Source organism: Semicossyphus pulcher, unplaced genomic scaffold (genome assembly GCF_022749685.1).
Source record: "Semicossyphus pulcher isolate SPU_LCO1_2020_fin unplaced genomic scaffold, fSemPul1.0.p SCAF_5, whole genome shotgun sequence".
Classification (NCBI taxonomy): domain Eukaryota; kingdom Metazoa; phylum Chordata; class Actinopteri; order Labriformes; family Labridae; genus Semicossyphus; species Semicossyphus pulcher.
The window spans coordinates 15,807,299-15,823,346 of record NW_027211726.1 but is presented as its reverse complement, the minus strand read 5'-3'; the positions used below and the strand labels follow the sequence as shown (position 1 = coordinate 15,823,346).

At 46.2% G+C, this 16,048-nt stretch overlaps 1 protein-coding gene across 2 annotated transcripts in view; it reads right to left on the bottom strand.

The window, feature by feature from the left end:
* Positions 1–15,155, bottom strand: part of runx1t1 (RUNX1 partner transcriptional co-repressor 1) — a 55,327-nt gene extending 40,172 nt beyond the window's left edge. For both annotated transcript variants that reach the window (XM_069681185.1, XM_069681186.1), the window contains exon 1: positions 15,087–15,155. In XM_069681185.1, coding sequence (XP_069537286.1) covers positions 15,087–15,114 — 28 coding nt within the window. In that variant the 5' untranslated portion in view covers positions 15,115–15,155. The remainder of the gene's footprint in view (positions 1–15,086) is intronic.
* Positions 15,156–16,048: the final 893 nt, after the last annotated feature.

Genomic DNA, 16,048 nt, shown 5'->3' with positions numbered 1-16,048 from the left:
CCCGGTCATCACACTGAGGATTGAGGCCGTGTGAAGCCTGTCCAAAAGCACTGCGGACAGTTGGTGTATCTGGAGAACTGCTGTGTGTTTAGGTCATTAATTAGAAGTATGTTAAGAAGCATGTTTCACTTTGATAAAAGGAGGGAAGAGAAGAGGATTTAAAGGAGACATCTAAAGGTAGAAGGATGGAGGAAGAGAAATTAAGGAGGAAAGACGGAGTTGAAGTGCAGTTGGCCACAACAGACGCTCCACTGGGCCGCACTGAGATATATATATGTGTGTGTGTGTGCTTGTGTGACGGCTGCATGTGATCAACAACTCTGGAGGAAGGGAGAGGTTACACACACGGGCTCGGCCTTTGTGTGTGTGTGTGTGTGTGCGCGTTGATGGAAGTGAGAAAAAAAAAAAAAAGCTGCAGAAGGAGAGCGAGCGAAAGCGAGGGTAGTCGAAACGGTGCAATCAGCGAGCGAGCGAGCGAGATATAGAGAGAGACTCCCTGTGTGTGCGGCAGGTCCCCAGCCATCTGGACACTCTCCTCCCCTCCCTCCCTCCTCCCTCCTCCCTCCTCCTCCTCCTCCTCCTCTCTCCTCTGCCGACTGGTGCGCTATTCATGGCGGACCCATTTCACCTTTCAGTGTGTTACGCCCGCTCGCCACAATACATGCTAATGAGGTAGAACAAATGACTTTTTTTCCCTTTTGCTTGCATGTGTGCGGGCCTTCGTTCACGTGTGTGTGTGTGTGTGGATAGGTTGCTGAATTCTTCCAATGTGAGCTACCAAACCAGTCACTTAACTGCTGTCAGAGATGTTAATGGGGATGCAGAAACCGCTTTTGTTTCCTCACCTGAAGGATTGCTTCCACATGATCTGCTTTCTTTGTGCGCAGATGCTCCAGAGTGTAGGGAACTATAATCCGAGCGCACCCTCAAAAAACGCTCTACCAAATAAACCCCGCTTTATTTCAACTTGGACAACCCCAACTGCTCCAATAAATCCTCCCTCTCTTGGCCCAGTTCCCATTTGATCTGCCCGCTGATGATGAAGTGGAGAGGTGGCTGTCACAGGAGACGGAGGATAGAAGAAGAAGAAGAAGAGAGAGCACATTTCCAGTTCTCTGTAACACCGATGACAACAGATGAATGGGGCGCTTGATTTGTCGCAACAGCAGACGAGAGACGGCGCGGCGAGAGAAGTGGCGACAAGGAGAAGAAATAAAGAACGAGCCGGGGTGCCGAGGTGTTGAAAGATTGAGGGATGAGATGGGAGACGGTGAGAGGGATGGATGGAGGAAGCGGAGGATACAAAAAAAAGAAGGCGGGAAGAAAAATGTGTAGCAATAGAGACAGAATGACACAGTTTGTCAAAATAAACTCCTCTTGGAGATATTCTCTTCTTTCTGCATCACTGGGTGGCGCTAACGAAGCATCTGAACACCTGCCAACTCTCTCTCTCGCTCTCTCTCTCTCTCTCTCTCTCCATAGTGAATCACTTTGACAGCCCGGCCTGGCAGTCGTAATTAACCGAGTGCACTAGCTAGTGTAGCACTCCATGCAACACACTAGGCGAGAAGACTTCAAGGTGGACAGAGCTCAGAGTTGTCACTGGACTCTTTTCAGACGTTTGAATCAGACATGTTTGCACTCGGTTGTATTTTTCCATCAGCTGACCGGCTCAGTGACACACACAGTGAAGGGGACGAGAGCTTTACTTCAAGATACTGTTGGAAAGTCTCCACAGAGGACGGGCTCTGCTGCTTGGCTGCTGATACAGTCAGTGCTGGGCTGTAAGGTGCCAAATGATCCTAGAAGAATACTTATGGCCAAATTTGTCAGTGTAAAATAAAAAAAGGTCATTGTAGAAGTTATTTTAAAGCATGTTTGATGACTCTCTTGTGCGCCAGAGCTTTGAATTGTAGTAATAGTTGAATAAAAAGTGTTTGGACGTCATTAAAAATGGCCGCCTTTGCCAGATGTGTGTGTAAATGTAGCTGCTTCTGAGTCATGTCTCTTATTACGTCCTGAAACTGATTTGTCCTCCAACAGCTGAGAACAAATTGCTGTATTAAGTTACTTTAACACCCAACGCATCCAATTAAACCGCCCGAATCTCCTCATCACAGCCGCAGCTCTCCAAATAAAAGGGAACATCTTACATGGATGTAACTGTTTCCACAGTAATAGCCCCTAAAATCACTCCCAAAGCAGCGAGGATGGACTAATGGAAATGGTGCCACAGTTCCTTTAACCAGCACAGCAACAGGAACCAGACCATTCCTGGCTCCCCTCCCGGCCCCCGGGGCCAAGGGCCCAGCCCAGCTCGCCACACAATGGGCCGGCAGAATGAGAGGAACCGCCGGCCATCCAGAGATAGCCCCGCTGGTCAGGAACCAGAAAGGGAACCAGAAGGAGATCTGGGGAGGAGGAGGGGGGCGAGAGGATGGGAACCGAGGGAGCAAGGGAGGAGGAGGAGGAGGGTGGGGACGGTTGGCTGGTCGGGGTCAGGATGTGTGTCAGGGGGACAGTGTTTGTGTCTGTTCTCATGCACGCACACACATTACACTCAGCGGTTCTCACTCTAGCGTCAGGATGTTTTCGCTTGTTTTCAGGTAATTACAGTTGGAGCAGCGATTGTGGGATGGAAGGCGGATGGAGGTTGGTTGACGGAGGAGGAAGAGGAGAGGGAAGGTGGTTGGGAGCGACTGCCCTGAACGTGACCCCACTGTGCTGCCTCCTGCCCTGGGTGCTCCGTCCTATCCTCACACAGTCCCTCGGGCATCACACAGTGTAACAGTAGCTGCTCAACTCGTCTCTGAGCTTCATCCTGAGATCAACATGAACCAGGTAAATAAAGCAGGAGCATTAAAGAGGCCCTGGACCCGCTACCTGCTCTACATCAGGGGGTCTCCAGTCAGAGACACACATGCATACACATGGTGCCCACTGTTTCCATGACAACAAGTGGAGCAGATATGCTCTCCCAGCTGTCAAAGAACACATGCACGCACATATGTGCACACATATGCACATGCAGAAATACACACAGACACCAGGCAGAGACAGGTGAGAGCTAAAGTGGTGTCTTTGGAGCGAGAGAAAAACACACAATGGCAGCGGCAGAGAGGAGAGAGGAGACGCAGGAGGTGGTTGTACCCTGTTTTTTCAGGTCAGAGGTGCTACGAAGGGACTATTTTCTTGCCAGTATTGATCAAGGCAACCAATAACTCCCTAAAAAGCCACCGAACCCAACTGTTTTAATATTGCGTTGGAAATATCTGAACTGAAGTCTCTTTTTTTCAGTAACTTTTGTGCTCTTCAGCGGCCTTGCCCCGAACCAGACTGTCCATGTGTCCAGCTGGTAAAGTAAAAGCCTGTGTCCTTCCCCCTTATAAGCAAAAGTACAACTATTAAAGCTGCTCTTAGGCGCCACAGAGGAAAAAATGAACGCACTTTCCTGAATCAAAACCACTCAGAATTTATGCTTTTCTTCTGGTGTGATGCAATGACTGTATATATAAATGGACGACACGTCTCCATCTGCTCTCATTGTACAAAATTGATGCCCCCTGTGACGTAATTCGGTTCCAGAGCTGCGCAGTAGAGATAGGTGGGTGGAGCCACCGTGGCCACTTCCACTGACCAAAACGCACACAAGTTACCAAAAAACAGATCGGCTGCAGGAGCCTGATTGGTCGACAGAGCTGTCAATTATCATTTTAACAGCATCAAATAACTAATTAAAACTAAACTTGTCAGTAAAATGAACACTTGGACGTCAATCAGCATGATAATAACTACCTATAATGACAGAAACCATGTTTGACAAACATGTATTTTGATTTTACAGTTTGACTCATGTCCCATCTGTTAACATGGAGGAGGCGGGCTATATGACCTATACCCCGGCCAGTCAGCAGGGGGTGATAGAGAGGGTTTGGCTTCACTTTTAGGGAGCTGACATGTCGTCCATGGTGTGACAGTAAGGACGGACAGGCCTGGGTATGTGTGTTTTTGACTTTACATTTCTGTATTTGAAGCGAGTTTAATGAACGCATTATGTTATGCGTTTGTTTCCCGCTTTTTGCGGCACGTTTTGTGTATTGTTGTTTTAGACTTCTGCATGTCTTCTAATGGAAACCCGTCAGCCACCGTTCTTTTCTGTTCTGTCTTTATAAAATAACACATTTCCTCCAATAAATGAACTTCTGATTTAATTTGCACGCCGTGAATAAATGTTCTGCTGGGAAAAAGCAATCAGTCTAGAATTGCGTCCCTCGCGCACGCGGGAGCTATTTTGTGTTTGCTCTTATTAAAAAAAAAAAGCCTCTGTAATCTTCATCTTGGTGAAACACGGCGGCCTCACGCCGGCGTCGCTCTGCAAAGCAAAAAGTCCTTTGAGCTGCGGGCTGTCACATTTTACAAGCTTCCCTCCACATACCAGGAACACAGCATTTTTCCCAGCCTCTTAATCCCCCAGTCGCACTATAATTTTCTATTACAGTAGAGCAGCTATATATAAAGTGTAGCTCTGTGGCTCGCTTGTAGCTGTGGTTAAGACTTGTTGTGTGAACTCCCTGACATGGACTAGTTAAATATAGGTTGACTTGATTTCATGTTATTTCTCCTCCAGGAACGCTGCAGTTTAGCGGCCGTCTGACAGAGAGACGGAGAATCTCAAAAACACATTAGAGGTCTGAAAGCTGCAGCTCATAAATGTTGTTTAACATCTTGTTCGGGGTATTTCTCTCTCTTTCTCCGACCTCTCTGTCACTGCCTCCCTCCCCCTTTGTTGCTCAGCTCTGCGGCTCCAGGCATCGGTCTCCAGCGTTTTTTTTTTCTTCGAGTCGCTCACAAATGTGTCCCACTCGCTCTTTCTCTCCGTTTCCCCACTTTCGCAATTTTCAGGGTCGTGTTCGCTAACTGGCACAGAAAAACAGGCTTACATCAGAGCCACAAGCACACAGAACCTCTCTGACTCATGCCTAATAACCTGGCTTTTGTTCCAAAACACAAGAATCCCATTTTGGATTGTTCCCGCTAGACGGACCGGAGTGTCAAAGCCTGAGAGCGTGCGTCCGCAACAGCTTCACGTCAACAACAATTACGTCAAATCAGAACTAATATCCTGTGAATCTTCAATTTAAAGATATTTGCGACTCAATTTCAACGACTCTCGCAACATTTGCGTGACGGGTCTTTTATTTTGAAAGCCTCTTTCCTGTCTTGTCTCCTGATTTCACCTTGTTGCACCTCTCTCCCTCCCTAATCTCTGCACCCACCCCCTCCCTTTTTGTAATCACAATGTAATCATTGCAATCAATTCCCCATGAAGACGCCTCCCACACCCATTACATGCACTTATACGCCATACCTGCGAACACACACAGAACGTGCTATCATTCGCACTAAAATAGCATTTATTGATGTGACAGTCGAACTTTTAAGGCCTAAAAGTTCAATTAAAAACAGACTGGATAAATTTGAACTGCCACACATGTAATCCTTTTATATGGTAATAAACACACACCTCCATCAGCTGGCATCTTGCTCTTGTCCTAGCAGGCAAAAGCCCCGGGCAGTGCACGGCTAATGCGTTAGTGTGTGTGGCATACAGGGGCTTCTGTTGTGTGTGTGTGTGATCTCGTCTTGTAGCCCAGGGCAATGTGGCAACAGAAAGGACCTGTTGTGTCCAAATAGAGACCCTGAGTGTGCTGCATATCTAAAGAAGCGAGGCTGGTTTGTCTGCAAACCAGACCAGAATTAAGTTCTTTCTACTCTGACCTGCTATGATCTCAGCGCTGCGTTTGAGTGCTAATGACGGCTTCACAAACCTCTACGAGACTCTGCTCGTACACAGTAACAGCACACGTTTAATAGAGCCGGATTGGCAGGAACAATGAGCTCAGCGTGCTTTTGTTAAGCGACAAAAAGTAGGACAAAAGAGTGTGTGGATGTTGTCGTTGCGCATGTGGGAAATAGAAGGGGAAATGTGCAATTGAAAACATGTGTTAATACGATGCTGTAAAATCCTCACAACACTGTTAACCCATTGCAGGAACATCACGCACCCTTACATGTCGCGCTTTAGATTGGCCGCCCTGCCATATGGTGCAACTTCTGACTGTCTGCGAGCGCGTAAGAGACCTGTGTGTGTGTTTATACGACGCGTAGTTCGAACATAAAGTTGCAGCTGCGCCGCAGCACACCATCCCCGCGCAGCTGCGAATTATTACGAGGACAATTTGAAATCGCAAAAAAGAGGAAACGGCAAATTAAAATCTTGTGTGCAGCAAAATGTTGGAGTGTGTTCACGCCTAAATAAACATGTCTCCCTCCTACAAGTGGATCCGTGTGACGCGTCTCTGATTGTATCGACCTGAGCGGCAGCTCTTCACTCCTTAATGTGCAGACAGAGACCCAAGGGTGCAACTGAAGTGCTTAAAGGGGAAGACGGGGGCTTTCCTCTCTCGCTAAAGCATCCTCACGCTAACAACCGGGCTGTAATTTGTCCCCTCGCAGGGGACGCATAAAAACCACAAATTCTTATGGAAAAAGTAGAGAGAACAGAAAAGCTGAATACTTTATCTCCCCCTCCGAGGAAAAGTTATTACATTTTCTGATCGGTATGACCGTGTAATGGTTAGCACATGTGGGTATGTGCGCGCAGAGAGAGAGCAGTAGTTGAGGCTAAGTTAATAGCACAAGCAGAGGGGGAACTGGGAACCCTCGGCTTATAAAGGATACTTGTTTCCCCGCCGCACCAGAAACCAGATGTTGATAAAGAGACATAGAGCGAGAGGAGAAGACAGATGGGGAAGAAATTAACCGGCGCTCGGGCCAAACATCTTGAAACATCTGCAAAAGAAAAAAAAAAACTTTCGGGGCCTTACAAGAGGAGATGGATTTATACTCTCTCCTGGATGTTTTATTGCTCCGTGAGAGCCCGTCTCCCTCCCCGGCTGCTCGGACTAAAGAGTTTCGCCACAATCTGGAGCCGCTTAAACGCTGGAAAAAGTCTGACTTTTCCACAAATGGCTTTATCGCGTCGAGAACACGTGTGCACGATGTCTCCATATGAAACACTATAAATGTCAAGGTGCGTTGTCGCGCACGTGTGGGACCAAATACATACTTCATATCATATTACTAAAAGAGGTTACCATGGAGACACATCATCTATGCCACCATGAAACGCGCAGCTGAGGATGACACGTCCATATGGTGAGAGTACGACAGAGGAGGGGGGGAACAGATGCTTTGATGAAAGGGCTGTCAATCGCAAATCCATAAGAGCAGCTGGGGTCACGAGTGTGTGGTAGACTTATGCAGACGTATAAATGTAATGTGATGGATAGAAATACAATAAAAAGATGTGTTTTTCTCTAACCTTCACTCTGCAGTCTGTCTCTACTGACTCTCTGAGGACAGGCAGCTCTCACACCGCTGCAGCCTCACATCCCCTCTTCTTTTACTCGTACTTAACCAACATTTCCCCCCACAGAAAAACTTTTTTATCCTCTACACGAAAAAAAGTGATTATTCTGAGTGTTATCTTTTTCAGGAGGTGGAAAATGCCATCAAATATTTTTGTGGCGGTAAAAACGGACTGTAATTTCGGTCCCTGGCGGAGGCTGTATCGACTGTGAGCGCACAAACACTTAGCGGGGTGGCTAGCGGCGGTTCCCGCTATTGAATGTTGCAGGGAGGGAAAAAACAGGAGGACAGGACGAACAGGAAGTTAAACAAAATGAGGCGTTTACTTGGCCTCATTTTGCGAGAAAGAAATGGACCACCTCCTTCCATTTCTTTACGTAACCCCCCCCTCTCTCTCTCCATCTCTGTGCACCAATTTCCAAAATGGCCCTTCCTTCCAAATAATTGACACTCGGCGTTTATCATCTGAAGCACCTGCTGTCGGTTTGACAACAAGACAATCGGACGGCGCGAGCGACCGTCGTCCCATTGTCCCGTCTCCTTGTTTGTCTGTGACACTAACTGACAACAGCTGGAAGCCCTCTCCTCCTACAATACCCATCATGCAAGTCAAATTCAGGCACAAAAGAGAAGGGCCTCATTATTTGGCTGCAGTGGTGTGATTTTTGAGCGGCAAAGAGGGGAAACAATGATTCGGTTGTGGCTGCTGATGGGAGATAAAAGGCTTATAGAGCGGGAAACGACTGCGCTGTAGTTTTATTTTGAAAACTAAAGAAGCATCTTTAAAGCAGACGTCGTCTGCAGCTATGGGTGCACACATCCTGCAGCCTGTCTCCTCTTCTTCTTCTCCTCTCTCTGCCTGTAATTGACTGAACACGTCAATACTGGGAGGGAAAAAAACAGAGGGTCCACTGTCTGCATCTATTGATCCTCGCCTCTCTTCTTCTCCTTCTTCTTCTCTCTCTCCCTGTCTGCTGATCTTAATTACACTTCTTTTTACCAGGCTAGCCGGGCGCTCCGCTCCCGCCGCTGCCCTTTTCATAAAGTGTACCGTCCAAATCCATACGTCAAAATTAATGAGCGAGAACCGAGCTGTAAATCAAAGATGGGGAGGGGGTTATCCAGGCTGATAAGCAGGGATGGCGGTCGTAAATTATGTCCTTTAAAACAAAAAGAGAAAAGGATTATTTTCACATGCTCGTGCAGGTCAACGTTAACAATGTCGGATTGTTATGGAGGAAGCGCCCTCGGTCGAGGTGATTAAAAGCGCCAAAGCGTGACGGCTCTGAGGTGAGCCTTCTCTCCGCCCTCTTTCTCATCCACTTCCTCTTTCTTTGTCTCTTTCTTTGTCAATTTGTCTGATTTTCTGCCTGCCTGTTTGTTTGCTTTAAGAGCTGTCTGTCTGCGCCCCCCCCCTCCACCTCTCCCTCTCTCTCTCTCTCTCTCACACACACACACATACACACACCCTCACACACACGCACACACAAGGACAAAAAAGAAAGGCCTTTTATGGTCAGGTTTTATGGACTGGTAGCAAAGCAAGCCGCTCCATTCTTCAACAATCGTCCTCTCGTGAACTAGGGAGAAAAAAAGGCTCCTAATCGCACAGTTTCACACCTCATAGTCGCCATCAATCAAACCTGTTTGTGTGTCCGTAAAATAAAAGAAGGCCTTGCAGGAATCTCTTTTTTTGCATGATTCCTTTACTTTCAAACCTCCATAACAGACATATTTAAAGGGCCAGCTCGCCAACTTTCAACTTCAGTCCTATCATGCTATTATGGGGAGCTAATGCAATTCTGCTCTGCGCCTTTGGAGGACGCTATCCGCTTCTCCAATGGGCCCTGGAAAACCTCCGTCAGACTACGTAAAACACGTCATCTGGCGGAGGCCAGGGAGCTTGATAAACTACACTTCCTCGATCTAGGACGCTCGCCTCCGATGTCATGTCTCGTTCAAAATCGTCAGGTTTGAAATGTAGACTGCAGACCTGAAGATTTTGACGGTGATGTTTGACGATCCACCGGTATATTCTCGTCGTATTTCAGTCGGTAGTGTTTCCCTACAGCATCTCTCGCTTGGGCCGTTCCTTTCAGAGGGAGGGGCGCAATGCACGCTGGGTGTTGTAGGAATGTAGAATGGGCGAAACCACAAGCTGTTTGTACAACTTTCTCCACAGCTATGGCGCCAATTTTAAATATTATTGCTTCTATCAATTACAGAGAACACCAGCTTTGACTGACAGTGGCTTTTTCCAGGGGCGAACTGCTCCTTTAAACATACACACACTTCCTGTTCCGCCCCTCACTTCCTGTCTCTTCTTGTGTCTAATTCTTTCAATGTAAATTAGCTGACAGGTGAATATCGAGGAGCTGCGCGATAACAGCTAACATCTTCACTCTGCCACATTATCGCTGCGCCACATCACCAAGAAGTGCCTATTCAATATTGTTACCTTTGGCAGGGTGCGAGGAGAAACACAACCGTGTGTGTGTGTGTGTGTGTCCTTTTGTATTCATTAGACACACTGTATAGACACCTGCATGTGCACTCACACACACACACACAGTCACAGAATCACATCCAGAGGCTTATCTTCTGGAATAAGAAAAGGGGGCTTGTCAGGATGGCACATTGTGTGTGTGTGTGTGTGTGTGTGTGAGGGGAAGGCAATGTGCATTAGGGCGATTACAATATCAGCCGACTCCAGATGGAGGCAGGAAAATAAACAGTGGGAGAGAGAGAGCGAGGGGGAAAGACATCATGAGAAGCAGCCTAAGAGAGAGATTCGGTATGTGTGTGTTTGCGTGTGTCGTGTGTGCGCGGGTGTGTGTGGCAGTCTGCTTGTGTGCGATACAGTTCGAGAAAGTGAAGTTAATTAGCAGCTCAATCCCGGTCTATACGGAGGAGTGAGAGAGCAGAGAGAGTGTGTGTGACTTTAAGTGTGTGTTAGTCCCTGAACTGAGATGTAGATGCAGTTAGCAGTCGACCTAAACAAGTGAAAAACTACATTTCCCAGCTGTCTGTCTTTAACGACACTGCAAATACAGCTGTCTCTGTGTTTCTGCAACAGTTAGGAAAAAGAAGAAGAAGAAGTGATATTCAGGAAGCGATCTGTTCTAAAGATGATTTCCCGTCTGTTTCCTAAACCTCTGAAGAATTAACAGCGTCCATGAAACCTGATGAATCGCCGCGCGCTGCCCTGCTGGCCTCTTCTCCTCCTCTTGCCCCTATAAGTCTCACGTTATCGCGAGTAAAAACACCAACAAGGCCAATAAAATCAGTTTGTAGTTCTCACTGTTGACTTTGACATTAAATAAGCGCCTGTAAAGGCCAACTCACAGCTACAATAAAAGAAAGACCTCTTGCTTCTGTCGCACACACACACCGAACATACACCAACCTCACACACACACGTACATGCAAGTCCTTTTATACCTCGGCTGCTCTTTCATGGGTGATGAAATTCAATAAGCAGTGAAGAGAACTGCCCTCTCGCTGATAACCATCAATGGACCTATCGATCTACAAGGGCATGTGTGTGTGTGTGTGTGTAGGTGCAAACACGCACACACACACACTGATTCCATCTATAATTCACTGCGGGCCTCGGTAAGAGACAGCTCTGAATAATCAGAACAGATCTATACATCATGAAGGAGTGCACGGCTCAGTGGGTTTAGTATCCAATTCAGCTGCTGACATTTGACCTCTGACTGCTCGGCCTCTGATGAACCCGTACCTATATGAAAACACTCCTTTATACCTACTTTTGCACACATTTATACAATTACAGTCAGTGAGGTAAGTGTGCTTTAAACAAGTCGAAGAGAATATTGAATTGACTAAGTTTTAAAGATTGAACGCAGCTTAGCGCAAATGAGCTAATGGAACACCGTCCCCCGTGTAACGCCTGTAAACTGAATAACACTGGGTTGTCTTAGCGTTAACTATACACTTGATATACTTAATTAAATACACCAATGGGATGTGGGTAAAGCACGAGCACGGGAACAACTGTGACCGTGTGTCTTGTGACACCTTTAATGTCTGTCACGACCGTAGGACAACTCACAACAACCGCAATACGTCACTTCACTGTCGTAAAACAATATCACTCCGCCAATCTTAAAGCAACAGCAACCTTAAAGGCAGAGTGCACCTTTCCAACTACTCCTTCTAAAATATGAAGGTTAATATAATGAAAATATATCAGTGTATGTACCATGGGGTGCTGGTTTAGCTCAGTGGGAGGAGCAGGCGCCCCATGTACAGAGTGGACCTCGGCCCTTCGCTGCACGTCATCCCTCACTCTCTGCTCCCTGTATTTTCTGTCTCTCTTCAGCTGTCTTATCAATAAAAAGGCCAAAAAGGCCAAAAAAATAAGAATCTAAAATGTTGTTATCATTAATTACAACTATTTTAAAGGCAATCTTACACTAAGTGAAGCACCAGAACTTATTCCAAATCCATATGACACTTAGCCTACATTACTTACATACAGATTGAGTCTAGACTGTACTTATATCATATTATATTATTTATAATACAGAGGTATACATACGTATACATTTATATACAGAGACCCCAGATTAATCTACCAATGAGCAAACACTTGGAAAAGTAGCAGCTTCCTTTCAACAGGCAGAAACCTCAACTAGAACCAGATTATTAGTCTTAAAGCCATCTGCCAGGACCTGTTAAGAAGCTCTTGACAACATACAGCATTCATAGCATAAAACACAGCGAGTTTGTACATGGTGTAGCTGGTTACGTTCTGCATACTCTAATCTAAAATGACAAAACCAAGCTGTGATCATTTCGTGCCAAAAGCACAATCTCAAACTGTCTCATTTAAAAGCAAGTCTGCACATTCAAACAACACAGGGGATTTAAGGTTTCTGGGCACCATCATTTTCTACTGCTGCATCCTCTAATCCAGAGTTTCACCTTTCCTGGTAGAATAATTGTATCAGCGTGTATCTATGAGAAAGCACAGCTGATCCACACACACACACACGGGGGCTTCATGATGTAGCCGGCGTATTACCTCTGTTGAGTCATCATCACTTATTCACCGAGCAAACCTGGACCGCTTCCAAACGTCTGTGTGTCACACTTAAAAGAAGTGCTTTGTAATGACATCACAGCGCTGGAGCCTGCATGTGACTAACGGGGAAAATATCAGTTGGTATTTTCCTCTGAAACAATAGTCATTGATTGTTTGAGGCTGTGATCTGAAGCCGTGTTTGGATGCAGCATGAACCACTAGAAAGCTATTACCTGAGGTAAGCATCAAAAAGCACTAGAAAATAATCACCTAATGTGTGTCTGTGTGTGTAATCTGCGCACCATGGTGTGTCACTATGCAGACGATGACACACTCTCTGTTTCAGACTCACTTCAACCTGCCAACCAGGGGTGCGTACCTGTTTGTGTCTGCTTCTGTGAGAATAAAAAGGTTGCCATCGTTTTTGCGAGGCCACATCCGTGTCTGTGAGCAGCGGTCTGATGCGTTTGACCCTATAGCCTGGGAGCAGGGAGGGGGGGAGGGAGGGAGAGAAGGAGGAAGGGGGAACAGGTGTGAGGCAGGCTGGTGGCTGGGCAGATGGCCCCCTGGAAGTGCTAGCTGATGCTGCAGCGCCTGGGTCGCAGAGAGTTAGCGGCTAACGTTCATGCAAGGCTGTTTATACAGCGTGCACGGTCGACATGCACTGTGCAACCGCACACATGCACACGCAAACACAGTGGTAACCTGCAAACAGCACTTATCATTTACTCTCCCCCATCACCAGCTTTGTTTACCTTTCATTTACTCCTTCTTTCCCCCTCTGTTTCTCTCTCTCTCTGTGTGTGTCTCTCTCTCTCTTTATCTCTGTAAACACACACACTCCAGGTAATGGTCTTTTCAGTTAAGTCACTACTTTAATGGAAGTCCTAGTAGTTAAAAAATGGGGTAAAAATAGAGATGACACCATAAATAACGGCCGGGATAACCAATCCGAACAAACATGACCACTGCAGTAAAAAATAAAGATAAATACTCAATATTATTTATTATTTAAATACTGAAAATCAGATGTATCACTCCAATCAACCAGATATAATCTACACATGCATAAAACGAGTGTCCATGATACGAAAAAAACATCTTATTTTGAAATACATATGTACTTTTTTCTTGTTGCTGCACTCAATGCAAAAGCCCATAAACAATTCTCTGATTTAGACTTATACTTAATCTGAGGGTTAAACTCTAAAGCGGAGTTAACAATCACCTTCTTGGATGTCTACAAAGCTGTGCGTGGGACTATTCGGCATGCGGGAAAAAAATGCCCAAAAGCCCTGCAGGACTCAAGGAGATATTTTCCTCCCTCTCTAATCCGAGCCGTGAGAAACAGTCGTGAATCGACAGCAGGTTGTGGCCCCAGCAGCCTCTGTCTGCTCTGCTCCCTGCCGGGGTAAGAGATTCTCACTGGAGTTCAAATATAGCCCGAACCCTTTAATTTTGTCCTTACGCCACCCCGTTTAAAAAAAAAGATCAGTTTTCTATTTTTTTCCGCTTTTTTTTTTTTTGGGTTGTGTGATGATGACAAAGTCGCAGCGGGTGGAGATGGAAACTTCACATGGATTCGAGAAGATGCGTTTGACAGTTGTGACTGAGCTCCGGGAGGACGTTTTCAAATGCGAAAAAAAAAAAGTCTCAAAAAGAGGAGAGGATGGCAGAGTCTCTGCATCATAGAAGCTTCCCCCAAAAATGCGTAAACACCAACAGGGACTATTTCTTGCAACAAAACCATGAATGGCAAAATATAAATTAATTTCTTTGAAGAGCTATTGAACATTTGTCATGTTTGTTCGGCGAAAAAAGGATATATAATCAGTTTATTCACCTGGTAAGATATATTTTTTTCTATAAAACCCCGCGTGCGCCTGGTTATAAAACTGTAAGTGAGTGTCCATGCTTACTGGTTCTTATCCGCCGATGAGACAGAAGTCCTGACAGATCGAAAGAGTCACAAAACTTGATCCGTGAACTCAAGCTGCCTGTTGCCGGATAACATCTCTCCATTCAGCTCATGAATTGTTTTTATGGAGTCGCGGACAGCTGCAAACTGGTGCCACTATTTAAACAAACCGAAGCACCAATTTAAAAACTGTTCGTCTCATAACACAAACATGAATCGAGTTGCCTCGCTGTTGATAATTAAAGGAAAATGCGAATATTAAAATATTTGGAATCAGCCGATCTCCAGTTTCTTTAATTTGCCTCATAATAAAAAAAATCACTTACATGCTCAGTCTTTATTTCCCATTAGAATTAAATGTGTTTGTAACCACAACAATCACTATTACGCACAGCACAGACACGCATTGTTCGCTCCTGCAACAGATTTGTCATCGCAGGTCATCTTAGACCGTGAAATTAAATCCAAATAAATATTTCAGCAGATAATGTCTGTGGTGTCTTTTTACACAGATAACTCCACATCTGCACCGCATCTTCTGCTTACTTAAGAAATATAAAACAAAGCACAAACCGTAAATGCCAAATTGTATATCCTCATTGCACACGTCCTAAAGATGCAAACAACACTCAACAGCCAATGCGTAATATGTACAATCAGAAAAGCGAGGCAGAGGCCACTTACACTGAAAAGAGGCAGAAATTCCCACCATGCGGCACGTTGATGTGAGAGGGCTAAATAATTTCCAGTCCTTTTGACTCCGCGCGAGGTCCCCTCGACGATCCGCTCGAATCGGGAAGAAGGGAGCTGCAGAGTCCAGCCAGCTTACAGGAGGCTACTTCCAGCCGCTCGGAAACGTGGTTCAAACTCCGACAAAAGAAGAAGAAGGAGGGTAAAGCTCGCGGTCTGCTGTAAGTGATCAGTCAGTGTGGAGAGTCAGGATGGGGGAGCCGGGTGGTGCTGTAAAGGCGCAGAGGAGGGAAGGAGGAGAGATGATGGAGAGAGAGAGGATGCAGCAGAGCGCAGGGCACCCGTCCGATTCTCTGCTCGTTTTACGCACTTTCCTTCAAAATCCTTAAATCGTCAAGTCGGTTTAGTTCGAAGAAATCGCTTTTTGAATCTGATAAAAATTCACGCTCACACCCTCCGTCACAGGGCTCCTTGTTTTCTGCTGCTCCGGTGGCGTGGGGATGAGGAGTAGCGGCACTCTGCCTCCAGTCGGCGGTGCGCAGCAGAGCCAGGTGGCGGTGGGCGGGACTGAAGCGCCGCTGAAGAGGGAGGAGGAGGCGGCGACTGGGCAGCAGGCAGCATCTGTGTGTCCTAAAACAGGTTGGAAAAAGCAGGGTCAGGTCAAGTCGAAGTGTTTTTCTACTGTGCCAGTGACTGCTGAAGCTTTTTCACTTCAAGGGCTCACGGGGAGATTACGCACAAGGTGTTTTAGCCAGGGGCGCGAGAGAAGATGTGCCATCACATATTAGTCAAGTATTAAAGGAAATGTTCACTTTTTTCATTCTGACTTGGAAAGAATGTGTCCCTTTAAATCACAGAATGAGCCATTTTATTCATTTCTTTTTGCTAGGGACCCCCTGGAGCGTCCTTAGGGACCCCTAACGGACCTAGGACCCTACTTTTAGAACCTCTTGCAT